This window comes from Filicampus tigris, chromosome 21, assembly GCF_054856515.1.
Source record: "Filicampus tigris isolate MCC_2025a chromosome 21, RoL_Ftig_1.0, whole genome shotgun sequence".
Taxonomy (NCBI): Eukaryota; Metazoa; Chordata; class Actinopteri; order Syngnathiformes; family Syngnathidae; genus Filicampus; species Filicampus tigris.
In genome coordinates, this window is record NC_141237.1 from 13334445 (window position 1) to 13361848 (window position 27404).

Below are 27404 nucleotides of genomic sequence, written 5' to 3' on the forward strand. Positions count from 1 at the left end.
AGTCAGCAAGTGTTTCATTCTCCTTCTGGTTTCATGATTACCAAGATGGAAAAGTGTGATGATGACCATAGAGCCAGAAATGGAACTTAATGCACTGTGACACATGAAAGGATCTGGCTGCTCAGAACAATATTTTACCAAGCAGATGTTAACCAATTGCTAGAACTGCGAGTGACTAGAGTACCTTGCCAACAGACGGAACATTTTTATTTTGCTTAGAACATTTAGTTTTCTTATTTCACAACCTGTTCCGTATCACTTTCTCAAACTGTGCAACGCAGCTACAAATTTCAAGAGGTGTTCTTATACTGCCTTCCAACATGCATCCAACTAGACTTTATTAATCTCAGCTACACTTAAAAAAAAACACATAGTCACAGTACGGGTCCGCAAACACCTTCCTGTACCCTCTTATGTGGGTTAAGTTTTCTTTATACTTGAATGAAGAAGAATGTTAAAATGTTACTTAAAACATTGGCTCAAAATGTATGTACGGTTTCCATGATGGCAGCAAATTGGCCCTAGAATTAATTCATTCAATTTACATTGCTGTGTACCCTCGGTGAAAATTTGTGCGGAAGTCAACCAGTGTCACGCATCTGTTATTATTAAGGATGTTGAGAGTGTCCAAGTGTAAATGTAAAACTATTCTACAGCTAGATTTAGGACAGGAGAAGCTTGAATGCATTGTAAGACCTCAAAGTCGGTTTCAGACTAATTCGAAACACCCAGAATTGATCCAAAATGGCTTTTTGGACAGTGAAGAACAAACAAGGTCCTTTCCAAATTGTTGTGACAAAGAATAGAACCCATTGATGGATTGATTGATGGTTTAATAGCTGTTTTTCCTACAAGAAGCTAAGAGCAAGCAAGTTTTAAGAGAAACTGTACCCACACCTGCTTCAGCCCCCCTTCCACATTCAAATAAGCGTCTATTTTCTGTTTATTTACTCAACATTGGTCTCATTCTTTACCCACAGACTTAGCCCAGGGCAGGTTTTCCAACTCTTCATAAAATTGGGTGAGCATGCATAAACACTCAGATGGCACTTTGCTTGAAGCCAGTATGCACAGTACTCCATTATTTATGACACACACATTTTTAACCTTCCCAAACCCTCTCAGCTTCTTATTTCTTTAATGTCCAGAGGAAAGTTTTGTCCTTCAATCCGTAAAATTATTTCTTTCACGTGGATTGATTTTCACCTCATTCAATTAAGAGTTGTATTAAAACTTTCAACCAAATTCCAAGGCCTTTTTCCCAAACATATATATGGTCCATGCATAAGTTATTTGAGTCGTCATCATATTTCCAAAAAATACCACTTGTCGCAATGTCAAAGCTAAATGAGAAAACACTGCTCCCTTGTGGAACCGTGCACGTATGCACACCATTCGGTACGCTTGCAAAGCTAAACATGTCTCCGTTTCTTCATCCGCGAAGATATTCATGCTCTGATTTTGATTGTTAGTTAGAGAGATATTATGTTTAATTTGCGGATTTTGCCCCCAAAAACATCACCAAAAATGTAGAATACAGTTTTGATACAGCTCTTGTTTTGAATCACAATTGAGTAAAAAAAATCAAATGTTTTCAATGACAAGAACATTTGACATCAAATAGGAATGAATGCATTTGTATTGCTCCTTTCCTCAAAACAGCATCAGTGCAAGTTTGGCCTTTTTTTTACAATTGTGACTTGTGTGGTCATGAGCCAGTGTTCGTGTGCTGAGTGTCACCGGGTGACTCTGTCCTAAACCTGACACCAGATTGAAGCCTCAACTGGTTAAAGCAGCACTGGGCGAGAATTCAACCTTAATAAAAAAAGATTCACAACTCTTTTCTTGAAACATTAACTTACAAGTAGTTGAATGGGACTTCTGTCATGCCCTTATGGGATCTGTATCATTTTTACTGGCACTAAGCAACTTTGGGGAGGATGGGAGCAACCCTGGCACACACAAAAAACACAAATGTCACTTCCTCCTTTTGCTACAAGGACGGAAGTCGATTTTCGCGCTATTGCCTGGGCCATGGCAGGAGCCCCAAAACAAACAAAAAAAACAAAAGTATTATTTAAAGAAAATTAGATCCATTACCTCAATGCTATTCATCTTACACAGCCACTGGAAATAAAATGTAATTCAGCCCAACTTGCAGGCCAGCGAGAGCTCAGGATTGGTTGACTTTTGTCAAAACACTACCACTTTTGTCCACATGGCGCCGCCATAATCAACAAAAACTGACATATGACACAGCGATGCTTTAACTGCACTCCTAGATTCCAAGCCCGAGGCCATAATTGACAGATTGAGCGACAATGATAAACCCCAACCAAACACAGGTGCGCAGCCTGGGCTGAGGGCTGTGATTGGAGGACAGGGGATATGAGTTGTGCTTTTAAACAATTCTCTCTAAGTCTGACAGTGAATTCAGCATGGGTGTGACTTGTCGTTGGAGAGCTCTGGAAGAACCGGGCTGTGCTACAAATGGAAGAGGATTGATTGACTTTGGACTGGCGGCCAAATGCTCCATGAGCTAAGTAGACCCAGAGAGAGGATTGGAGGGTTGAAACCCCCGTACTCGACTGTTTAATGGACTCCTTTCTCATTTCCTACATGATCATATCAGAATCTATAGAATTTTAAAGCTGATTCTTTTCAAACCTTCTTAAAGCGTTTGGCTGTTCAGTAAATGAGACCTTGCCAACCTGCTTGCTCTTCTCCCCCTCCCTGACCTACTGCCCATCTGCCATCCCTTGAAGCAAATTCCTGTCTTTTGTGTGGATTCTGATTTTTAATTATTCCTCACGTGAACCCTTTTTTTTTTTTTTCATTAACTTTTTTTATTTTATTTGTTTTTTAAACAAAGTGGCGCTGAGCACAGTTGCCAGCTGGACTGTCAGGACCCTAAAGCAAAGCAGTGGTCATTGAGTAGGTCTGTGAGGACAAATGTGGCACCCAAGAGCCCGGTCAAGATACCCCCATCATGCTAAATAGCGCCCCATTTCTAAAAGACTGGTTTTATTAAAACATCTTTTACACACAGGCTGTGGGCGTCTAACCTGTGTGTGCTCACGTGAGTGTTCTTTGCATACGTTCCAAACTTCCATGAGAGTCTACGGAGAGAGCTGACGTGTAATAATGGGATTGTTAGTTTGTGGGTATGTGTTCCCAGGGGGACTGTTGATTTGTTGCGCAACGCTCGAGGCGGGCGGAAGCACAGTGTAAGAGCTCAACCGTCCAATTGTATAGTTAGAATAGAATGAAACAACATGCATCCACAGTCTGGGAATATTTTGTCATTTTCCATGTGAGATGTCGCAAAATCAATGATATAGAGCAGGGGTGTCAGACTCATTTCTGTTACAGGCCACATTGTGATTATGTTTTCCCTTTGGAAGGCCAAAATGGCAGTGAACCTATATAAATCTATGATCATCTAATATTACTCATAATTTGGAAATCAGAAGCCAGTACAAAAAAAAATGGTGGTTCTACTGCTTTTTGATGTATTTTAAAAGGGGAGTTGCTAATTAAAAATGCTCAATGTTATTAAAAGTTTTTTTGTATTTTATCAAGAGACTTGAAGTCGACACGCATGGTTGTCTCGGCGGGCCACAAAAAATGACATGATGGGCCGGGTCTGGCCCCCGGGCTTTGAGTTTGACACCGGTGATATAGAGTATGAAGAGCTCATTGCAATATGACCAGCTGGAAATTTTTCTCGCTGGTCTCAGTTACGTTGGGGTGGCAGAGGAGACACTGTCTGGAGAGTGTTTTGAAGAAAGTTTATTTCAGACAATTGCTTCTGGAAAGGACATACTGTAAGTGATTGGGCATTTACATCCAATTTGTGCTGGAATTTCAGAGCACAATGATGTAGTAATGAGAGCGTGACGATGCATTCAAATGCATTGTTGCGGTTTCAAAAATGCTCAGCTTGAAGTTGACCCAGAAACAAATATCCTTGGCTACTAATGCAAGAAGCAGCCAAACTACATACATGCTTGTCCTATGACCAACCACAATTTGGCTTGTGGTATTTTATTTCTTTTTTTTTAAATGCTGATTTGAGCTATACGTTTCTTCAACATAGACGACTCAGACATCTTTGCAAATGATGGATTGTTTTTTTTACAATATGTGCAAGTACCACCTGTAGCTTTGTTTTTCTTTACCAATGCTATGATGAGCTGAATTGACATCTGGAATGTCACTCAGTGCAGCGCAGACATCCACCGAAGCCAAACTGTTAACATAAGGGAAAAAATTAAATTGCGTAGCCATGTTACTCAACCGCCATTGTAATTAACATTTACTTTGACACTTTCAATGCAACATGTCTGGCCTTTACTGAGTTTTTTTACAACAAGGTGGAATTCATTTTGGCTGAAACTGGACAACTTTATGTGAAATATTTAAATGGATACAATTTGAGTTTTTAGTTTGAAATACGCAGGATTTGTGCCATCTCTTAAATTCAGCTCCAGCTTCCCCAACTGGAGAGAGTCAACCTCCTCCTCATGTAAAGAAAGGCCAGGTATGTAGCTCCGCCCAAAAGGCCGATCAACAGCGTGGTGCCGGCGATAACCGGCGCATTCTTGCGGGCCACGCGGAAGGCCACCGGAAGCACGGCCGAGATCAGGATATTGTTGACGTGGCCCAGCACTCTCCTGAAGGCCGGCCGCTCCAGCACACGCTCGTAGTAGGCCTCCAGGTTGGCGCGGCTGCCGTTGCCCCAGTAGCGGCGGGACAGGCCCAGGAACTTGAGGCGGTGCAGGGTGACGGCCAGCGAGACGTCGGCCATGCTGAAGAACTGCCCGCACAGCCACGACTGTTGACTGTTTTCTTCTGAGAAACAAGATTCCCCTTCACTCACTTGAACGTCGGCGTCATTGCGCCGGAAGAAAATGAATGCTACCTGGTGTTTCTTCCTCTCTCCTCTGCAGTTCCGTCTCAACCTGATCCATCACGTTCTCCAGTTCATCCAGAAGCTTCTTCAGGTACTTCATGTTGTCATGGTCAAACAACTTGGACTGTAGACACCAATTCAACCACATTGTATAGATTAGCATGCATCTGACGATTACACAACTTTTATGACTCACCTTCAAGCGCCTCTGTTTAGCTATATAAGCATCTTTGAGCTCTGGGTTCTCCTCTGCCAGTTTCTTCAGCTCTGATTCTGTGTTTAGGATTTGCGCTGAAGTACAATAAAAAAAAAACAAATAAAAAACATTTCCGAAAAAGTAGTCGGAAGTAGCTACTTTGCATTAGGGGCAAAGGGCAGTACCAAACACATCCAGTAGATGATGCTGGTTTTCTGGTACACTCATTTGTACATGTTTATGGTCAACTTTTAAAACGCATATCAGGCAGTAAAAGAGATGACTTTAATCCCGGCCATTGTGGCTTACTTCGTATGCTTGTGGCAGCATAAGCCGGTATGTGCGAGTCCACGGTGATCTCGGGGTGGAGGATGCAGCCATGCGTGTAGGCGTCCATCTGGAGTGAGTCCAGCAGCTCTCTGTAGTGCTGCACTCTGTGGTAGTATGTGCTTCCCTCTTCTGGTATCAGCCTGGGAGTGCCCTCTGCAGGTGAACAATAAGAAAGTGAAACAGAAGAGAAAAATAATATGGAAAGCCGCTTGAGCATTTCTTGATGTCCAGCGTAAGGTCCATATACGGGGAGGCTGCATAAAGCCGGTTTAATTACTTGTACTAGTAAGGATAGGATATTGAATAAATGCTCCGACGGTTTTCCATAAAACACTGCAAGTTTGTCTTACGTAGAATAAACATGTGAGATGATTCCATGCTTACCAGATTTTTTTTTTCTCCACTTAAGCCATCAGGATAAAGCTATCACGGGTCGATACATGCCAAAAGGAAATGATTGAAAAATTAACAAATGTAACTCAAACTGAAAGGGGACATATTATGAAAAATGTACTTTTTATTAGGGCTGTCAAAGTTAAAGCGTTAACTATGAGATTAATTAATATTTCATAACGCACTAAAAAAAAATTAACTCAGTTTTATTTATTTGCTGTGGCAGCTTCCCTTTGCTTAGAGGAGAGTCACTGTCACAAAGACGGACTTTTGCGTAGTTGCTCGATGGCACATTGGAGGAATCCAAAATAATTTGCGCACTTTGCAAAGCCAAATTCAAATACCCTATTAGTTGTACGTCTTTAGTGCATTATTCAACTGGTGTATTTTACAGGAAAATGATCGTATTCAAGGATCAAAGAAAGCTATTAGAACAGTGTTTGAATCTAAATATACTTTAAATTTGTTTCCATATTAATTCCAAGATAAATATCGGTTCCAAGATTTGTAAAAAAATGTAGTTGAAAAATACGATTAATCGCGATTAATTATGTAAAAATGTCGCAATTAATTAGTTTTAAAAAAGTAATCGTTTGACAGCACTACTTTTTATTGTTTGTACAAAAACAGGAGTTGGGTTTCTGGATTGCCTGCGCACACATCAAGAAAAATTAAACAGCCAAGTCAATAAAGTAAAACAGTACATGTTGGCCCTGCGGTAGGTGCGGCAGGATAAGACGAGCGGCTTTAAAAAATAAAGCAAACTTTAATATAATTATTGCTCAATTGGGGTATTTTGTAAAGAAAAATGCATAATATGTCTCCTTTAACAAACATGAAATCAACATAAATGATGACAAAAAGTGCAACCCGGCATGACTTATATGAATGTGCGGTGGTGATTGTAATCTAACCGTCTGTGAAGTTGTGCTCGAGGTAGTCCGTGATCTGCGTGGGGTCACAGATGACGCTGTCTCCGTGAACCAGGACGGGCACCTCGCCAGTCGGATTGAGACGCATGAACCACGGCTCGTTGTGCTCGCTGAGTGGTAAACTCACGTCGTACTCTTCGCAACGCAAACCTTTTTCTGCGATGGCCAGACGCACCTGGGAAAAAAAGACGTTTTCATCTCTTAATGGAATCTGATGAGATCAGCGACACAAATTGACATTTTGGAAGGACAGAGCTCGATTTTGATAAACTGACATTTTAAGGTATTCATTGAACATCATTATTATTATGGTTGTTGGATAACTTGGCTGCATTTCTGATATTTCAGCAAAATGTCACATATTTAGTACCGAATGAATTAATATTTTAAAAACACTTATAGTCTGATGCAGTGCAGTTGTACAATGATCTACAGACAGGTCTCAGTTTATGACGGTCTTAATTTTCGATGGTGACAACGTAACACGGTTTTGTAAGTGGTCACACGCCCTCTAGTCTCTAACACAATAGTTAAGTCATAATTACAGCAATTATTTGTATGAAAATAACTCATCTAGGTCATAAACAAAACAAAATCAAAAGAGTAAGTGAGCTTGCTATCTTGTGCCACCTGACAACAGTCATATGCCGCTACGGAAACTAGCTTCGCTGCGCACCTCATTCCTAACCTCGAAAAGGCTCAATCACAATAAATATTTCCATGAAAAACACTTATAATCTATGAATATAAAATAAGCACATGTAAAATGTAGGGCTGTGGAAAAAAATCGAGTTGCCAATGTATCGCGATTTTCGGCCGCCAGATAGAATATCGATTTTTCAGCTTCTAATATCGATTTAATGATGGCAGTGTGTAACACTCCATTTTCTTTTTCTTTTTTTTCAGAGAAAATGTGCAAAAACACAAATAACAAATAGGATGTTTTGAAGCAAATGGTTTTGACTCAATTTGTCCTCTGATTAACATATACAGCAACTTTTCTCATCTCTACATGTAATTTTGATATTAACTGGGTAGAAAAAAATGACCCTATTTTGACAAATTAGTAGAGAGTTCAAGTATTTTTTTAATGCATACTCAAGTAAAGTACCTGCAAAAGCTACAGGCTACAGAAACAAAGTAGTACTGAACATCATTACTCCCACCACTGAATATTGTAAACAACATGGGAAATAATGACAAAACAAAAAGGCAACAACGCTGATGTTGGAATCAAACACTTTGAGTGGCAGAACACGATGACGAGTTCCATCCCGGAGGTCTGCGGAAATACCACACGGGCGTCTCCAATCTGGAGCTGTCCGTGGACGTTTGGTTCTGAAAAGGGACGCTTACCTTCTGTGAATTAAACGACTGCGTCCAGTGATAAAGTGTCAACTTTGGCTCGTTTGCTTTGGCGACGGCGTCACGCTGCTCGGGCTCGACCTCGCCCGAGTCCTTCTCCACAAGAGCCGTGTTCTCGTCTTGGTGTTGCGAGCTGTTCTCAGCCTCCATCTTTTCGGTTTGAGGGGCACAGGGGACAAGCGAGGATAAACAAGCGACAATGTGGAAGGTGACTCAAGACACCCTCTGCTGGTAGGGGGTGTTACTACACACCAAATTATTTTGTGTTTGTTTGCAATATATATTTTTTGATATTTTTAGTTTTTTTGAATGATTCAATAAAACAATACTGACTTTCAGTCATTACATGGCCAGATTTAATTTGTACTTGCACACTACAAGAACAATTGAACGAATTGTAACCTCACAAATATGCGGTTCGAACGTCAATCTCAGCTCCGGCCTTCATGTGTGGAGTTTGCTCGTTCTCATACTTCTGGGGATTTTCTGAAGTTGCTCCGGCTTCCTCTTGTATTCGAAAAACATACACACATCTTAGCACAGCTGTCCTCTTGTGCACAATTTTCCCTCACTAATAGTGAGTGTGTCAAAGTTGTCCTATTGTGCAGAATCAGTAGTGGAACGCAGTAATGGAAAAATAAAACGTTAGTCACAAGGTCAAATGTACTGGTGTGCTGAATTCTCCTTCTTTTGAGGACAAAGCGTACTTGCACATGGACGGACCTTAAAGCTGGCTATCAAGGAACCACGATGCAGTAAATACATATGACAGCAGATGTCGCTGTAGCCACCTGTAAGGGGCCCACATTCAGGTGACGTATTGAAAGCATACAGTACATAGTACTACGGTACTTATAATAATGCAATAAAAGACAAATAATCAGTCAGTATTTTTAAAGAAATTGTCCACGTATTTACTTTTAAACTTCTTAAATGTAGATATAATACATCTCACCATCGGACTTCATATACCGTCAAATAACATTTTGAGCGCAGTCATTGTACATTTAAATTCGGGAAATTAAATGGAAAAGCAAATTTAAAGCATGTGTGCACTTGGCCTGGATATGGCTTTGATATATTATTGTATAACATTTCAGTCAATCTTAGTGGAGGAGGGAGCGAGGCATCAGGGATGGGAGAGGAGGAGTGGGCGGGATCTTTGCGGTGACGTCGAGTGTGATTGGCTGTGTGACTCTGTCCAACGGGGGTATCTCTCTCTCCTCCCTCCCTCCCTCGGTGGCCAGTGGGCGAGAGTGGGGAGACCAGCCACACTCAACGAACAAGCCGGTGCGCGGATCCGGTAAATGACGCCCACCATTCATACCTTTACACTTCCGATGCCTATTTAAAAATATATATGTGAATATATGATGAGAGCACGTAAGAAGGAGGCTCACCTCGTCCTCACCATCATTCTCATCAATTTCATCTTCATCACCACTGTTTTCTCCTCCACCAGTCATCCTCTCCCATTGGTCCTGGACGCCCCTGCCTCGGCCGTGCCGTTCCCCCTCCAGCTTTGCATCTGAATGACGGGCGGAAGGTTCGACTTCGACGACGGCGGCACTTACTGCGGGGGTTGGGAGGATGGCAAAGCCCACGGACACGGCATCTGCACCGGACCCAAGGGCCAGGGCGAGTACGCGGGCTCTTGGTCGCACGGCTTCGAGATAGTCGGCGTGTACACCTGGCCCAGTGGCAACACCTACAAGGGCTACTGGTCCCAGGGCAAGAGGCATGGGCTGGGCGTGGAGAATAAAGGCAAATGGATCTACCGCGGGGAGTGGAGCCACGGCTTCAAGGGGCGCTACGGCGTCCGGCAGAGCCACAACACACCTGCGAGGTACGACGGCACCTGGAGCAACGGGCTCCAAGATGGATATGGCATTGAGACCTACGGCGATGGAGGTGAGGCAACGTGTTGCGTGAACGAGTGAATCCGGACATGATTGCGCATTGCACGATCGAACCGTTTGGCAGCAGGCATAGGCAAGTGGGGCCCGTTTGAAAACATTCGCAATATTGGGACTATTTTTCCCGTCAGGGGCTGTTTCGGTTTTTATGAAGTCCTCCGAGGTCTATCATATATATCTGAAAGAAAATCGGATGCAGCATACTAATCCATCGATGCATTTTCTATGTTGCGCTTGGGTTGACCTCATTAGGGTTGCAGGTGAGCAGGAGCTAATTTCAACTACTTTGGACTGGACTGGACAAAGAAACACAACAGCGCCCTGATTGAACAGTTTTCTATATCTAGAAACTTTCTAGATTTTTTTTTTTTTTGGCAGTGATTCCCAATCTGCCCTTGTTTTTTCTATGGCATCCGGTGTAAATAATAATAACTATAATGTTTAATACATTTAGTCATATTTATTAATTAATTAAGGGTTAGGCTCAGCAACAGGTGGATTTTTTTTCCTGAAATGTCATAGCTATAAATAATAACGCATGGAAAAATCCATATTGCGCAAGCTTTTATAGGTCAAACTTAAAAACAAAAATGGAAAATGTCTCCAAAATCAGGTGCTAAAAAGCACAACAACAAAAAAGGAAAAGACGGGTTTTATATCGTTCAAACAAACGTTTAGAGACACATAAAGCCATCTCTGACTAAAATTTGCTCTTGACCAGTGTAATTCTCTCTCTCTTTTTTTTAACATTCTCTCTTTTTAACATTTGTGTTACTGTAGATCTGTTTTCCCTACGCTAAAATAAAGAATTGCTGTGGACAAAAAAAAAAGCATAAATTGCTTTCTTGATGGTTCAGCTCAATCTACTGAGAGCCATTCAAGTTTAAAAGGAAAAAAGACTTCTTTAATCCATGCTTTTGATACGTTACAGATAGTCTCGCTCCAACATGTGTCAGGAATCATAAGAAAGCGCTTTAAGAATATAACTTTGTGTACAGGTTGCTGTTGCTGTCATTTCTGTCCGTACAACAACGGCCGTGGTGGTTTGTGAGCATCCACCTCCCAATCTGAAGCCGTATGTTGCGGAATGACGCCACTCTTATGACAGTGATAGTTCTGCGAGGGGCGGAGCTTGGGCAAGTCAGCTGATCCGCGTGGCTATAGAGAACATCTGGCTGTCTGACCCTCCCGCATCCTGATCACTTGATCTGCAGGGTCATCCGATTGAACCGCAGCACAGCGCCAGCCTTTTAATCTCGCTCTGTTTATCTAAATTCCAGTCCCGACCAGTAGATCGTTTTCGCCTCTGAAAGTGAACGTTATGGATTATTGCGTTGTATTTGTCGACAAGCTCCGGATCAGCAAGATTTTTCTTATTAGCGATTGGGTTTGTAATATGACGCCGCAGAGGAGCCACTAGTAGCCCATTGGGCTCGCAGCAACACCAAACGGGCTTAATGAAGCATTCCTCTCATTGTGTGTGACTCATAGCCTTTCCCTGTTGGTCGGAGACAAATGGGTAGCGGTGAATGCGCCCACTGTGAGTGGGGGAGTTACCGGCTGCCTGAAAATAGGCTCAGAGCTAAGTGATTCACATCCCGAGTGATCCTCAGTATCTTCATCCAACGACTTTGTTTGAGGTGGATGCTCAAGGAAACATTCCAGTTGGAAATAACTGTGCACAATCGCCGGCCACAACGTTGGGTGCACCTGCACAGTCTTTAAAGAAAAAGAAAACTTCCCTCAGTTTGGCATTTTATGCAATGTCTAAGTTTCGTTTGTTGCACTCTCTTTTCATGACAATATTGGTTCCGTTTAGTCAGTTGTTCATTGCAAGGAAATGACAGAAATGTAAAGCAAGTTTGGATTAACACTCTTTGAGAGGTAATAATTCCACACTTGTTTATTCTGACGGTCTCATGTGGCAAAAGAGTCAAAATACTAGTCTAAAAGTACAATGTGGTCAGGGGCGGAGCGAGACATATTTCAGTGGGGTGGCCAAGGTGAAACCACAGACAGAGTTACATGAAATTCACACATATCCAGAACAATAGACCCTTTTCGTTGACGTCATTTTACCCACAATGCTTAGCCTCCTGCCACCATATTCGAGGGTGTAAATTCTGATGTGTCAGTAATATTTAGGGATGTAACGATGAATCGAAAATCGATTTAAGATTGATTCGCCCCGATTGATCGATTCGATTAATCGAGAATCGAGTTGATTAGATGAATCCAGAAAATGATGTCATGAAACGTTTTGTCATTCCAGATGCATAGCACATTTTGAATGTGTAGATCAAATTATGCTTTTGTGGATGGCTGCAGAACCACACTAGTGCACAGAGACAAGAATGGTAGCAATCTTTAAAAAATCGAATCGAAAATCGTGAACGGAAAATCGCATATCGAATCGGGGCTTGAGTGAATCGTTACATCCCTAGTAATTGAGAGAAGAGATTTCAAAAATGCCTTTGTACAAATGAAGGCCTCCCTCGGATGGATGCCACTATTTTCTAGTGTCACTATTGGTGGAAATGCGCTACGCTTCCCTTTTAAAAGGTCAACAATTCAAAAGGGAATTAGTGTCATGTTATATAAGATCATGCAAAACGGATGGCTCCTTACACAGTCTGTGTACCTACTCCTCAGGCACCTATCAAGGCCAGTGGATGGGCGGCATGCGCCATGGCTACGGTGTGCGCCAGAGCGTTCCCTACGGGATGGCGACTGTTATCCGCTCGCCTCTACGCACATCCATGGCTTCCCTGCGCTCCGAGCAGAGCAACGGCACCGTCCTCCAGGACCTCTCCTCCCCGGCCGACACCCCCGCGGGCAACCGCGGCGGCTTCGTGCTCAACTTCCACTCGGACAGCGAGGTGGTGACGGGCAAGAAGAAGGGCCTCTTCCGCCGGGGTTCCCTCTTCGGGAGCCTGCGTCAGTTGCGTAAGTCCGACTCGCGGACCTCCATCTCCAGCAAGCGCAGCTCGGCGCGCAGCGACGCCACCATGAGCCGCATCAGCTCCAGCGACGCCAACTCCACCATATCCATCGGCGACGGCGAGCTGCAAGACGAGGACCTTCTCTTGGAGGACCACGTGGACGCCACCACCACCGAGACCTACATGGGCGAATGGAAGAACGACAAGCGCAACGGATTCGGCGTTTCCGAGCGATCCAACGGGATGAAGTACGAGGGCGAGTGGCTCAACAACAAGCGCCACGGTTACGGCTGCACAGTCTTCCCAGATGGCACCAAAGAAGAAGGGAAGTACAAAAACAACGTGCTGGTGCGTGGAATAAGGAAGCAGCTGATTCCTCTAAAGAACCCCAAAACCAAAGAGAAGGTGGATCGGGCGGTTGAGGGGGCGCAGAGGGCGGCCGCCATCGCCAGGAGTAAAGTGGAAATAGCAGCTTCCAGGTAGAGTGTTCTTCATTATTCCTACTTTTCCTCGTCATCGGCCGACAACCGAAAAGTCGGACCGGCCCAAGGCTGGCAACACTGCCTTGACCTTTATCCATCAGCGGCTTTTGTGTAGCCGCACCGATCATCCCTGCAAAAGGTTCTGTTTCTATTCTCTCCCCGTATCCCTCATCCCCGTTGTGTGAACTGTCCGCTCGTATCCACGACTGCGCCAATGGCGTCTCGTCGTGCCCGATGACACAAGTCGCACCCCCTGCCAAGTGTTGCTCTGATGCGGCATATGTGCTTTAACAGGTGGATGAGACGTGACCTTTTCATTTCAAAAAAGGGCCTCGCCCCCACTGGGACACGGTTCAATGTACATGCGCAGCATCGCTTTGGCATCCGCTGCCGTCACCGCATTGAGTTGTTAGGTTGAGGGCTCAAAGAGTGCAATTTGCGGAAAGGTATTGTTGTTGTTGTCGGTGCGCTTGCTGGTATCCATAATTGAGTTGCATATGCCGAGGATGAACCCATTCAATTTTGGTCTAGATTGAATGTTTTGGTTCCTCCTTTGTCACAACGGCAACGTCCCCTCCGAGCCCCGGAATTTTAAATAATGGCATGGTGCTGTCCTAACCAATTGACAGACAAACAAACATTAAAAAAATAAAAAATAAATAAATAATGCAAATTCAATGCAAAAAAATAAATATGTCAAGTCATGGCGAGCATCCATAGCATAAACTCATACTGTGTGCCGTATCAAATTGGGTCAAACTAAATGGAAATGTTCCACTTTCAAATCGAATAGTCCTTGAATCATTTTGCACCTCACGTATCGAAAATCGTATTATGTGGAGAGAGACACACCCCTAATATTTACTTTAATATGCTGAAAGCATAACGGCTAATGTCTAGAGTGAAAATGACCTGAAAAGTCTCCAGATGCTGAGTATTTCTACTTCATTTTAGTTTTCTTATCTTAAACAGCAGAATTTTAAAATATGACTTAATGGGGAAGTCAACCAAACATATTTTTTTTCCAAAATATGTTTTCTGCAGGCATTTGTGATGTCACATTCAGTGGACAAAGGTGACAAAATGGCCGCCCCCAGAGATGGCTAAAAACGGGTGGATTTTGTTGCTTAACTCATATTCCACAAACATAATAATACTCAGAATGCCATGTTTCAACTAGTGGGCCTGCATACAACATATTCTTAAAAAATATATGTTTGGGTTTACTTCCGCTTTAAATCATTGCTTGTGCCATTAATTTATATTTTAGGATACTTACTATTTGACCCTCGAACAGATTGATTTTTAAATGTGGCATTATTTCCTATGGGAAAATTTGTTTTGAAATTAGAACAGCGATCGAACGCTCAGATTTTGTTTGACATGTTTCACTTTATTTGTAATTAAACAGTAAATACAGACACTCACCAGCCACATTATTCCTTTCACCAATACAATTTGGCAATCGTCCTCCCTTTTCAATATATTGCTTATTGAACAAATACTTGATTTATACGTGCGTTATTTAAAAAAAAAATACTGAAGTCATGGTTGAAATAAAAACATTACACTCTGCACAGTTCTGCCGCCTCAGCCATTCTTTGCGAAATATAATTCACTTTGGCGAGTTCAGGGAGACATTATTCTGCAGATTTCAGGGATATAAGATGAGGGTTACATAATGCGGATTTAACATGCTGTTAATACCAAACCTTCCACATACTGTTTTTCCAAACAGCCAGGACTTTTTTGGATGATGTGTTGAGTATAACCTGCCAGAAAACTAGCAAAATAAACACCGCGCATTAGAATAAGGATGTAAAGCAGAAGCAGACACGTGACCCGATGCATGGCGTCAACACAGCAACAGTAGCAAGCCTTCGATCTGATGCTAAGTGTTTATGGCGGCTAGCAAGCGAGCTCCCTCTGTAGTGGAGTGAGTGAGTGAGTGAGTGAGTGAGTGAGTGAGTGAGTGAGTGAGTGAGTGAGTGAGTGAGTGAGTGAGTGATCAAATTACTGTGCATGTGCAGCTGCAAAACTCGATACGAGCTTTTGTTTTTTACCTTGTTGCGTTAGCTCATTTAAGAGGGGGATTGTATGGAGACGGGAAAAAAAGAGAAAAGAATAGAAAGACAGGCGGACAGACTGCGATGCTGTAAAGCTGTTACGTAAGACTCGTTATACGCCGCATGGCAGAGGATGCGCCCATATTGATCCATTTCTGGTCACGTGAACCTTTGACTATTTCCAGAGATTGTGGGTGGAGGGCATGGGAATGCAGCCGGACCACGGATTGATTGTCTTCTCAGAAAATATCGCCGATTTAAGGATGGCAGGTGGGGCGTTTGGAGAGCATGTCTGCCTCTCAGCAGTGGGTTTCAATTTTGGCTTGGGACTCTTTGTGTGGGGTTTGCATGTTTGCACCCTGCTTGCATCTTTTATTTGTATTAATTATTTTTTTGTCATTTTGAACAATCTTTTTTTTTCCCCTCAATATTGCAATTGCGATTTAATACACGATTATGTTTTTCAAGGTCCTCTTCCCCTTTCTTTTTATAAACATTAGCAACATAAAAATCTGTATTACAATTACTGATGTTGATATTGAGATTTATTTATTTATTTTTTTACATAAATGTTTTGGTCTTATCGGTTAACTTACGCTAAAACAAAACCAGTATACTTCAATTAAAGTTGTCAACCCTCTAAACACGTTGACTTAATGAAGAAACATATTTTTTGTATGTTCCCAGCAGGCCCTCTAAGTTGAGAAAAGCGGCATTCTGATTAATATTGCGTTTGTGGAATATGAGTTAAGCATTAAAATGCACCCCTTTTTAGCCATCTCAGGGGGCGGCCATTTTGTCCCTTCTGTCGACTAAAAATGACATCACAGTTGCTCAGGGCTTAGGTAACAACAAATCACAGCTCAACTGTTTTCTGAAGCTGAGCCGTGATTGGTTGTTACCTGAGCCCTGAGCAGTTGTGATGTCATTTTCAGTCGACAGAAGTGACAAAATGGCCGCCCCCTGAGATAACTAAAAACGGGTGCATTTTGCTGCTTAACTCAAATTCCACAAACGCAATATTAGTCAGAATTTCAACTCGTGGGCCTGCATAGAACATATTACTGACAAAAATATGTTCTGGTTGACTTCCCCTTAAAGTCTTTTAAGCGTTCACTACGACAACTTCAAAAATTCTACCAAAAGAGTGTGGCGTAAACACAAGTCAGTAAGTCATCAATCAGATTGCAGCAATAATACTCTAAACACATCTGTGTAGCTTTTCATGAAACAATGATATGTAAACATGGACTGCACTTTTGAACTTATCTAGACTCTTGTATAAATACACAGAAATTATAAAATTAAAACAGTTTTGCTTTTTTCTTCATATTGCTTTCTCCTACCGTACACTAGACTACTAGTTGTTTTTCCCCTTTGACATAACACAAGCATTGCCCACAAGGGTGAATGTGAGTTTGTCTTGTGAACGTTACCTAAGTGGGCATTCTAGGGATATTTTCCTTATTTTGTCAGATAAAGTAAAAAAAAAAAAAAAAGTCAGGGTACACGTGGTCCATCACTGTGTCCGTTCTGAAACAGGATGTGCATCCATTTGATTGCACTGTTTGCTTGGCAGCCTGGTGAAAGGTTAACCAGCAGCTCGCTTCTCCAGAGCATGAGCGGTATTTATATAAGGTTTATTTTGACCACCAAGTGCTCAACCAAAGGTTAGATTGTTGAAAAGCAGTCTGTGCAATGTTTTTAAAACGACCATGCCTTGACTTCTTAAAGTAGGTTGTAAGTCTTGTATATGACATGCCTGTCTTCTCTTTTGTGCTTTATACACAACTGACAGATGGTAATGTGAGACGACAACAAGTAACTAACAAAAAAAGGGCACTTAACATTAATTATTACAACTTTATACACTTTAAAAAATTGTATGTTGAATTTACAAAATTTTATTTCATCGAATGGCGTCACGAAATAAAATCATGTGGCTCCAGATAATTTTTTTTAAGTTCTGGATCCAGATGATTTTATTTTGCGGAACCACTTGACGAAATTAAATTGAGTAAATTCAACAAAAACTTTTTTCAGTGTAACACATACAATACGAATAAAAAAAAAATGTAAAGCAGATATTAAGCTTAAAAAATACAAATTAAATGTAAAACAAAAAGTGTAAAAATAATGTAGAAAAATAAAACAGAATATTAAATACACTGGAAAAAACTGTTGTGCTGAATTTACTCAAGTGTCAAGTGGTTGCACAAAATAAAATCATCTGGATCCAGATACATTTTTAAAGTAAATATATAGTCAGCTCATAAAATCTTTCACAAAATAAAATCATCTGGATCCAGATGATTTTATTTTGTGCAACCACTTGACGAAAATAAAATTGAGTAAATTCACCAAAAACGTTTTTCTGTGTAGCACATACAATACAAATAAAAAAATAATAAAAATCGGATATTAAGCTTAAAAAATACAAATAAAAAAAATTTAAATAAAAAAATGTATAAAAATAAAACAGAATATTAAATACGCTAGAAAAAACTGTTGTGCTGAATTTACTCAAATGTATTTTGTCAAGTGGTTGCACAAAATAAAATCACCTGGATCCAGATTCATTTTTAAAGTAAATATATAGTCTTGATTCAGATGATCTTATTTTGAGCAACCACTTGACGAAATAAAACTGTGTAACTGATGCATGGCATTTTTTTCAGCGTACAAACTGCTGATTAAATTCCAGTCATACATATTTACCAGTGAGTGCAGAGGAACCACAGTAGCTAAAGAGAAGGAAGACTGTAGAAATGTTCACTAAATAATTTACATGCAACTATAAAAAGTAAAACATTAAATAACTAATGATCTTGTTTATGCACCAGGTCAACAGACACAAAATGATAGTTTTGTTTTAAGAGTAAAACGCTTTCCAGTGTACTGGAACGTGTGAACTGTGAGAGACAAATGAGCTGGTCAAATAACCGCTTTAACATACTGTGTCAAGTCTGTTTCCAATCTTACACACACACACACACACACACACACGCACACATACGCAGCCTTGCAGTGTGTGTCAGCACAGTGTGTACTGACTAAATAAGGCAAGGCATCAGTTGACTTATCAGCACCAGCCAGGAATATATACACCACTGATATAACAGGCCGCCCTCTCTCTCTCTCGCTGTCATCTCTCCCAAATGTGATGTGCGTTAAGTACGTGTGTATGTTTCAACAAATATTTGGGAGATTGAATATAGAACAATGTAGCTCTTCTTTGTCGCCGCCTCTATATTTAACCATGCAAACGTCAGAGTTACATTAAGCCTCCATTTAGGCAGCGCTAACTTCTTCCTCTCCGAATAAGAGAGCGGTGAATACATTTTATCTTGGATGCAGAATGCGGTGTGAATGTGGCTTTAGAGCAGGTGTGGGCAAAGTATGGTCATATGCAGCCCACTACCTTCTTTAATTTGGTCCACCGAGCATTTACATGATGAAGTCCTGTAATGTGTTGCATGCATGGAGTGTTTTTTTTTTTCCCTAAAATGGTTTAATTAAAATGTGTTTATCCAAAATGTTCTATTCTCCATCTCATTAAATAATTTGATAATTTATTCACTGTACAGACTAACTCATTCACTGCCAGACATTTTCAGGCCCTCTTTTACCCTAATGTTTAAAATAAAATTGAAAAAAATATAAATAAATTCCTGGGATTGAATGGCTGGACTGTGAAAAGACGAGTAAATTTGTCAATGGCAGTGAATGAGTTTAATGAAAGATTTTGGTAAAAAAAATTTTACTTACTGTACATTGTAAATACAATACAATGAAATAAAATAAAAGAGTTGAGTTAACTCAAAATTCAAAGGTAAACAACTCTGATAAAGTTTTTAAGTTGGGCAATTCAGTAAAATATTTTAAGGTGTGCTGTGGTGAAAATTGGCTTTCCCGCATGTCACAACAAATTGTCCCCAAATTTAAAGATAGTAAAAACCAATCAGCTAATTGTTTCAGAGAAAATACTGTAATTTGCTTGCTTTGTTGTGCTAGCTAACAGTGTTGACATACATGTGGATAATTCATATTTTAAAGTTGTTACAACTTAAATTAGCCCCAAAAAATAGAAGTTGTGTTTCTTACACACTACATGCAACTCGTATGTTGTCGTGTTGTTTGATTTAAAAGTGCTTAAAAAAATACAATGAAAATGACAATTAGTATTTTAGTATTAAATTAAACTATTTTCCCTTTCTTTTTTAAATCACATCTACAAAGACTGATTAAAAAAAAATCATGTGTGGCGCTTGTGTACAAAATTTTGCCTCCTCCTGCTTTAAGAGGAATAGGCAGACTACATCCTGTAATAGTCGCCCGTCAGTCACCGTGATTGTGAACATTCAATCGAGTAGGAATTTATCGCATACCATCTGCACGACTAAAAAAAAAAACCCTCATTCAACTTTTTGGGTGAATTATATGGGGTCCTTTCCACCATTACTAGTGACAATCTGCAGCAAGTGTTGCAACAGAATTTTCTACCACATATTCATTGATATTCGGTTACAATATATGAAAGCTTCATTCCAGGAAGACTGCTGGGCTAGGTCGAGAGTGACGGTGATGGGGTTAGGTTTCACCAACATGCCATTACACTGAGTGGCTGTGGCTGGTCAATGTTCATAAGATAGTTCTTAGGGAATACTGGTGTGACTCAACCAGCCGCACGGGAGGATAATTGAAGGGCGAGTCATGTGGAGTCCAAGAGCGTTACAAACTGTTGTATAAGATTCCCTTGAAATTCCCCACGTGGCTCTTTCTTCTCTCTCTTTTTTTTTTTTTTTTAACCAGCTTTGATTAACGGCTTCCCCTCCTCTTTTCTCCGTCAAGCATGAAGCAGGAAGTTATGGTTTGTTATCAAAACCTGCTTCATGGTTGACATGTAATGTTACACTGAAAGAAATGGTGTGTTGAATTTACTCAATTTTAATATATATATTTATATATTTATATATTTTATATATATTTATATATATATATATATATATATATATATATATATATATATATATATATATATATATATATATATATATATATATATATAATTATTCTTTTTTTTTTTTTCATTTTCTTGGAGGCAAGAGAAGACCATTATAAAAATCTTTTTGCTTAAAGGGGGAAGTCAACCCAAAAATGTTCTTGACAATGATATGTTCTATGCAGCCCCCTAGTCTAAACACGGCATTCTGATTGACATTGTGTCATGTCATGTCATCTTCCAAACCGCTTATCCTATACAGGGTCGCGGGGAGTTGCTGGAGCCTATCCCAGCCGTCAATGGGCGAAGGCAGACTACACCCCGAACTGGTCGCCAGCCAGTCGCAGGGCACACATAGACACTGTCACTGAGCGGGAATCGATCCCACGCTGCCCGCACGCAACTCAGGCGTGTGTACCACTACACTATCAGTGGACTTATGTCAAATGTTGCACACAATAAAATCATTTGGATCTGGAGATTTTTTTTTTTATGTAGATCTATAGTCAACTTAAGCTTAGTGTAGCTGAGGGAAGTGAAGAAAGGACATTTCCCAATTATTTGTGAAAACCGCAGTAAGGTAGAAGAATAAGTATTGAAAAAGATGAATTGAAATGACACATTAGAAACACTTCTGAAGCGGTTGAAGACTTCTGTCACACTGGTGAACCACCACATTTTCTTTTTCAAGAATATGTTCTATGCAGGCCCACTAGTTGAAACAGGGCATTCTGATACATATTGCGTTTGTGGAATAAGTGAATAATCCACTCGCTTTTAGCCATCACCGGGGGCGGCCATTTTTGTCTTCTGTCGACTGAAAATGACATCACAACTGTTCACAACGACAAATTACAGCTCAGATTGAGAAAACAAGTGAGCCGTGATTGGTTGTTATCTGAGCCCTGAGGGTCTGTGATGTCATTTTCAGTTGACAGAAGCGACAAAATGGCCACCTCCAGAGATGGCTAAAAACGGATGGATTAACTCTTATTCCCCAAACGCAATATTCATCAGAAAGCCTTGTTTAAACTAGTTGGCCCGCATAGAACATATTCTTGAAAAAAATATGTTTGGGTTGCCTCCTTTAATAATGAAACAAAAAACAACAACAAGGAAATGCTAAATAATTATAATCAAATGTAAACGCTAAATGACGTTTAATGCCGACTTAGATATCCATCTTCCAGATATTCAACTATTCCCTGAGCCATTTTCTCTTAGGTACATTATTACACTAGCTCCTTGGCAGAGGTCGACACTCCACTAAGTGCTGTTGTTTTTAGTGATCTTGATCTTGTCTCTATTTTGGTGAGTTTCTCGGAAAAACGATTTTTACAAAGTAAATGTTCAGCACAATACAGGGTCATTTCTGGATTCCCGGTTTTATTTGAAGAATATGTTGCTCGTACAGACCAATAGCCCTTTATACAACAGCGCTTTTGCACCTATACAAATTGCAGGTTTATTTGGTACTGATCCAAATTCAGATTGTTTTGACCTGAACTGATGTTCCAGTTATGTAATGCACCTAATAGAAATAAATTAAAAGTTCAAGGTAAATGTTGTATAAATTGTGAGGTGCCGATGGTTTACTGTCAGACTCATTTTTATCACGGGCCTCATCATAGTTACAGTTTCTTTTGCACCGTGAACTATATAAACGTACGCCTTATATCATCCCATATACACAACAAATTGATGGATAACTAGTTTTGAAATGAGAAGCCAGTAAATCATTGTTTGTTCAGCTGTTTATAAGTTTATTTTAATCAATCAAACGTTATTCATACAACCCTTTTCATTCAAATAAAATGCAACACAAAGAGCTTTACATGAGTGAAAAACAAAGTGGGGATTGGTAACAATAAATGCATGCAATACTGACTTGCCTTTGCGGGCCAATTAAAATGCTGTTGCAGGCCGGGTTAGGATTTGACACCTGTAGTTTAAAGAAAGAAGCAAATTGCATGTCCTTCACATAGTAAGAATCCTTTTTAGTTGTTATTGCAATCCTAGAAAACGTCTCAAATGTTTACATCCAGATCAGATCGGATAATGAGCTTTTTCTTACTTGCATTTCAAAGCAAAATTCCTTTCAGTATATGCAGCCTCAAGCATCTGTTACATAATCTTTTTTGTTTGTTTGTTTGTTTGTTTTGTCTTTTTTTTTTTTTTTTTTGCACCTGCTCGCATGTTTCTGTTTATGCGTAACCCACCGGATTTGAACGCGGCCTGTCGATTCCCTTCAGCCACTCTGATTGGCTGGCTCGGCAGCCATCGCACCAGATGTTGCTGGATTGGATTATGGAGTTATTGCATCTCTTGCTGCTTCACAGTATTGCTTTCCCACATCCCTCCGTGATGCATGCGGCCCCTCTTGTAATCACACACACGCAGATTGTGCTCGGCAGATATAGTGAGTGCACGCGTGTGCATGCTCTGACCATGATTAAAACGTTCCTTAAACTCAAGTGGTTGCCTGGCAATGTGACCTTTCCTCTTCCAAGCAATGTAGCTAAGCAAGGTGCACGCTTGGGAGTGGCACTTGTTCAAATATAGACAATCAATGCTTGTGTGTGTGTGTGTGTGTGTGTGTGTGTGTGGGTGTGCGGGGGTGTGTGTGTGTGTGGGTGTGTTGCAAAGGCAGTGCACAACTGTAGACATACAGTAGGCTGTTGCGTGGGTTTTGTTCATTTGCAAATTCATTAATACACACCAGATGCCTGGTTGGCCCGCTTGCTCAAGTGTTGGTGCTGCTGGTTGCCATGGATACCCCATCGCTGTTGTCATTGTCGTTCACCAAATCACCATTTGTTGATTTGGTTCGTAAGTAGCAGAGTTGAGAGGAGTCTTTTTCCAAAACGCTGCTCATCTCCAAGCAGACGCGCGATGGAGATGAAAAATGAAGAAACAGTGAGATTGCTTATAATATCTCAATAACAACATAACGAGGTGCTGAGACTGGCCGGCACTGACTGTTTGCTACTTCATTTGACTCCCTCTTTAAATAGTTGAACTAAACACCATTGTTTTGTTGAAAACCTCGGTTCTCTTGCAGAATAAGCATCACAATTTCAAGTGATAAAATAACAGAAAAATACAGGCATCTTGCTTGAGCCCAATATGTCCCATTTGAAGCATGGAATTTACATTCTATTTCCTAAACACGTTCAGCAAACTTTACCCAAGCATATTTTTTTCAAGAATATGTTCTACGCAAGCCCACTAGTTGAAACAAGGCATTCTGATAGATATTGCGTTTGTGGAATATGAGTTAATCCACCCGTTTTTAGCCATCTCTCAGGGCGGCCATTTTGTCAGTTCTGTTGACTGACGACCAATCACGGCTCAGCTTCAGAAAACAGGTAGCCGTGATTGGTCCTTGTGAGCAGTTGTGAAGTCATTTTCAGTCAACAGAAGTGATAAAATGGCCGCCCCCTAAAATGACTAAAAACGAGTGGATTAACTCTTATTCCACAAACGCGATATTAATCTGAATGCCGTGTTTCAACTAGTGGGCCTGCTGGGAACACATTCTTGAAAAAAAATATGTTTGGGTTGATTTCCACTTTAAGCCTGTGGTCATCAATTTGCACTAACCAGACACAGCAACATGATGTCTTGCACAACATAATGAGATTCAATACACGAGCTGTATCATATTCTGCACAGCCATGCATTCATTTTCTGTTCCACTTGTCCTCATTAGTTTTGCTGCGGGATCTGAATCCTAATCCTAATACAGTCAATCGCTGGGCACATATCGACGAACATAGATTCACACCGGCAATTCAGAGTCTAGGTCGAAATTCAATGCCGCTTTTGAGTTTCTCAATTTGTCACGCAAGATAGTCCAAAATATTAGGAAGAGCTGTCAGTATGATGCAGCACAATTTGACTTCTACTTAGAGTTCGTTTGCATGGTTTACCCCTATCCTCTCGCAGTCGCCTCTTTCCCCTTCTGTGGTGTCATTAGCTGCATCAGCTGTGCTCATTTTTCACCAGCCGTGTTGACACAAAAGCAATGTGAATCTGTAAAGCTAGCAACATCCCTCCCCGATACGGTGTCGCCTTCTCAACAACACCGGCAGAGACCGGCATGTTTGCGAGCCTCGAACATGTGCCAATGGCGCCACGTAAAGACATGTGCGTCACACTCGCTTTGAGATCATTGACAGACATGCGGACATCTTTACTGAGCGGACATCACCATCAACAATCATAAATCTGTCTGATAGCTGTGTAGATGTTGATAGTTGTTGATTAATTTGAAGGCTAAATGGTTCAAGTGTGTAGTTGGGGTTGGAGGTGTTTTGTGCAAATACAAAAAAAAAAAACTAGATAAAAATGTCCATGCCTTGTTTAATTTCACACCAACAATGTTCTCCCTTTATTTAAGTTACCTTATCTCTTTGTAACAGCAATCGTCTCCCCCATTTAAATGTCTCATTTTACTACAGTGATCAGCCCATGTGCCCCTCTGCTCGTGTGGGACCTTATCACAGGAATAAATTAGGAATCATTTCAGTGCTGGTTTTGGTTAATCGCTAATAGCATTAGTGTGCTTTCGTAATCCTGAATTAGCATGAGATAATACCTCAATAATAGGCACGCATAGTATGCGGAAGAGACAGGGCATCTAATGAAGATTTACTACCGGGTTTCCAATTGTGTTGATTATGTAAACCACTGCTGGTCGGTCATTAGTTAAAAGGGAAGTCAACCCAAACATATTTTTTTCAAGAATATGTTCTATGCAGGCCCACTAGTTGAAACAAGGCATTCTGATTAATATTGCGTTTGTGGGATATGAGTTAAGCAGTAAAATCCACACGTTTTTAGCTAATTTAGGGGGCGGCCATTTTGTCACTTTTGTCGACTGAAAATGACATCACAGTTGCTCAGGGCTCAGGTAACAACCAATCATGGCTCAGCTTCAGGAAACAGATTTAGCTGCTTAACTCATATTCCACAAATGGCAATATTAATCAGAATGCCGTGTTGCAACTAGTGGGGAGGCTGGGAACATATTCTTGAAAAAAATATGTTTGGGTTGACTACCACTTTAAGCAGATCGTTATCATCAAGCCACTGTAAAATTTGAAGTGTGAATAAATTGACTCACATTTGATCCTTTTGTTGCAATATTGTACAGCAGTCTCCACTTGGCTCCAGCAGCCCATTTTCTTGCTAGCTCTTGCCTCCTCTGGAATAAAAATATGCCTGCTTACCCAGACCAATGCCAAGATAGAAAACTTCATTCTCCTCCATTGTTGATGTTCTGTACTGTATTTTCAATTGGAAAACTGTCCAGAGCTGTAACTGTTGAAATCTGAACAGTCCAGCCTAAAAAAATATGTGGAGACAGTAACATGGAGGGGCAAACAGAAGAACTCAGGCTGGAGTCTCTCAAAAATAGCAAACAAGTGTACGGGGTAGCAGGATCATAAAACTAGAAATACAAAGGCCCCAAAAAAACTGTAACAACAAGTACAAAGAACAGACTCACCACCACTCAGGTGGCAAGAACACTTGACAAGGATTAGACAAACAGACCAAATATAGGAGACACCATGACACACCTGGATAAGACAAGAGATGAAGGCTGATTGGTGGAGAAGGAGGGAAGGTACGAATAAAAGATAGGAAAGCACAGAACTCCAGATAACATGAAACAAAAGCAAATCCAAAATTTCAGAAGCACAAATCAAAAGCAGATCATGACATAAAATTGAAAGAAAATATGGAGTTGGTGTTCCCCTTTGCAACTACCACAACTTCCACTCACATTCTTGATCCTAGAAACAGAGGTGTGCCTACTCATGTCTGAAAATGTGAATCATTTTGTTTTAAAATGATATGCTCTGTTTATTCCTATTTAATTGTATCAATGTTCAAAAGCCTGTAATAACCAATGTAAAAAGCTTTCATTTTGTAGTTAGTTTGGGCAGCTTCCTGTACGACAATTATCAGTAAGGTTTAAATTATTGGTATGATCCTGTCACTTAATGCAAAAAGTGTATAATTATAGCAAAATCAGGTGGAAAAATTAGCTTTTTTCAAAAAATTAAATTTACAACTCCAATCCATGGACTCACTGTATTAAATTAGTAATCCTGCAGAAAATCATAGTGACTATTTCAATCTCCATCTCATGGTGCAACAGCACACCTTTATTTGATTTCTACAATAAGAAAATTTAAGTCATTCACTGCTAGACATTTTCAGACCCTCTTTTAACCATAGCGTTTGAAAAAATTTGAAACAAATATAAATTCCTGGGATCGAATGGCTGGACTGTGAAAAGACGAGTAAACTCGTCAATGGCAGAAAATGAGTTAAAAACGGTTGAGATGGCAGCTGTGACGTCAGTGGTCCTTAAAATGTATTATTTTCTTTCTTCGTGTGCTGTATTGATTGGTCGAGCGGGTCATGAAAGGGACAACAATGTTTTGAAAAGATATAGCCACCATGTCACTTCAAATCACATTATTTCAACATTATTATTTTTGTCCCTTTAGTGTATACTGGATGTGTCAATACCTTTGGGGTTTCTGATATCCTTTCACTCTTTTTCATGTCACTGAAACTTCAAGTGGTGTCTGTCCCTGAAATCTGGCGTCACGCTCTATGGAAATCCTTTTTTTTTTTTTTTTTTTTTTTAAATCTGAGGTGATGAAAGAGATTGATGGAAGTTAATGAAAGATTTTCGAGAGCTGATGTTTACCACGGTCCAGGTCAAGACTCATCTTCTGGCTTATTATACACCGGACCAGTCAGCATTCCACTTAGCATTCTGTACAGAGCGGAGATATGTGGGAAAGAAAATGAGATGGGAGAGGGAGGGGCTTCGGGGTGTAGA

The 27404-nt window shown here is 40.6% G+C and overlaps 2 protein-coding genes across 3 annotated transcripts in view; one reads left to right on the forward strand and one right to left on the reverse strand.

Moving 5' to 3' along the window:
* Window positions 1–3777: 3777 nt before the first annotated feature.
* On the reverse strand, window positions 3778–8320 carry gdap1 (ganglioside induced differentiation associated protein 1). Its single transcript, XM_086021624.1, has 6 exons — window positions 8123–8320; window positions 6749–6941; window positions 5421–5594; window positions 5112–5206; window positions 4925–5039; window positions 3778–4854 (listed from the first exon to the last, which is right to left on the reverse strand). The coding sequence occupies exons 1-6, from the start codon at window positions 8279–8281 to the stop codon at window positions 4484–4486; spliced, it is 1107 nt and encodes a 368-aa protein (XP_085877750.1). The 5' UTR covers window positions 8282–8320; the 3' UTR covers window positions 3778–4483.
* Window positions 8321–9287: 967 nt separating this feature from the next.
* Window positions 9288–27404, forward strand: part of jph1a (junctophilin 1a) — a 34191-nt gene continuing 16074 nt past the window's right edge. Inside the window, exons 1-3 of one of the 2 annotated variants that reach the window (XM_086021474.1) lie at window positions 9288–9434; window positions 9594–10042; window positions 12700–13468. In XM_086021474.1, the coding sequence (XP_085877600.1) occupies window positions 9664–10042; window positions 12700–13468 (1148 nt within the window). In that variant the 5' untranslated portion in view covers window positions 9288–9434; window positions 9594–9663. Of the gene's footprint in view, window positions 9435–9454; window positions 10043–12699; window positions 13469–27404 lie in introns of those variants that run through there. The other variant, XM_086021475.1, reaches the window with a different exon arrangement.

What these genes read in the sequence shown, in the direction of transcription:
- gdap1 (XM_086021624.1), bottom strand. Translation starts at nt 8,281, where the DNA reads ATGGAGGCTGAGAACAGCTCGCAACACCAAGACGAGAACACGGCTCTT. An exon ending in AGTCGTTTAATTCACAGAAG is followed by an intron (nt 6,942 to 8,122) that starts GTAAGCGTCCCT and finishes TTTTTTTCCCAG; the next exon opens with GTGCGTCTGGCCATCGCAGA. An exon ending in GAGAGAGGAAGAAACACCAG is followed by an intron (nt 4,855 to 4,924) that starts GTAGCATTCATT and finishes CTTGTTTCTCAG; the next exon opens with AAGAAAACAGTCAACAGTCG.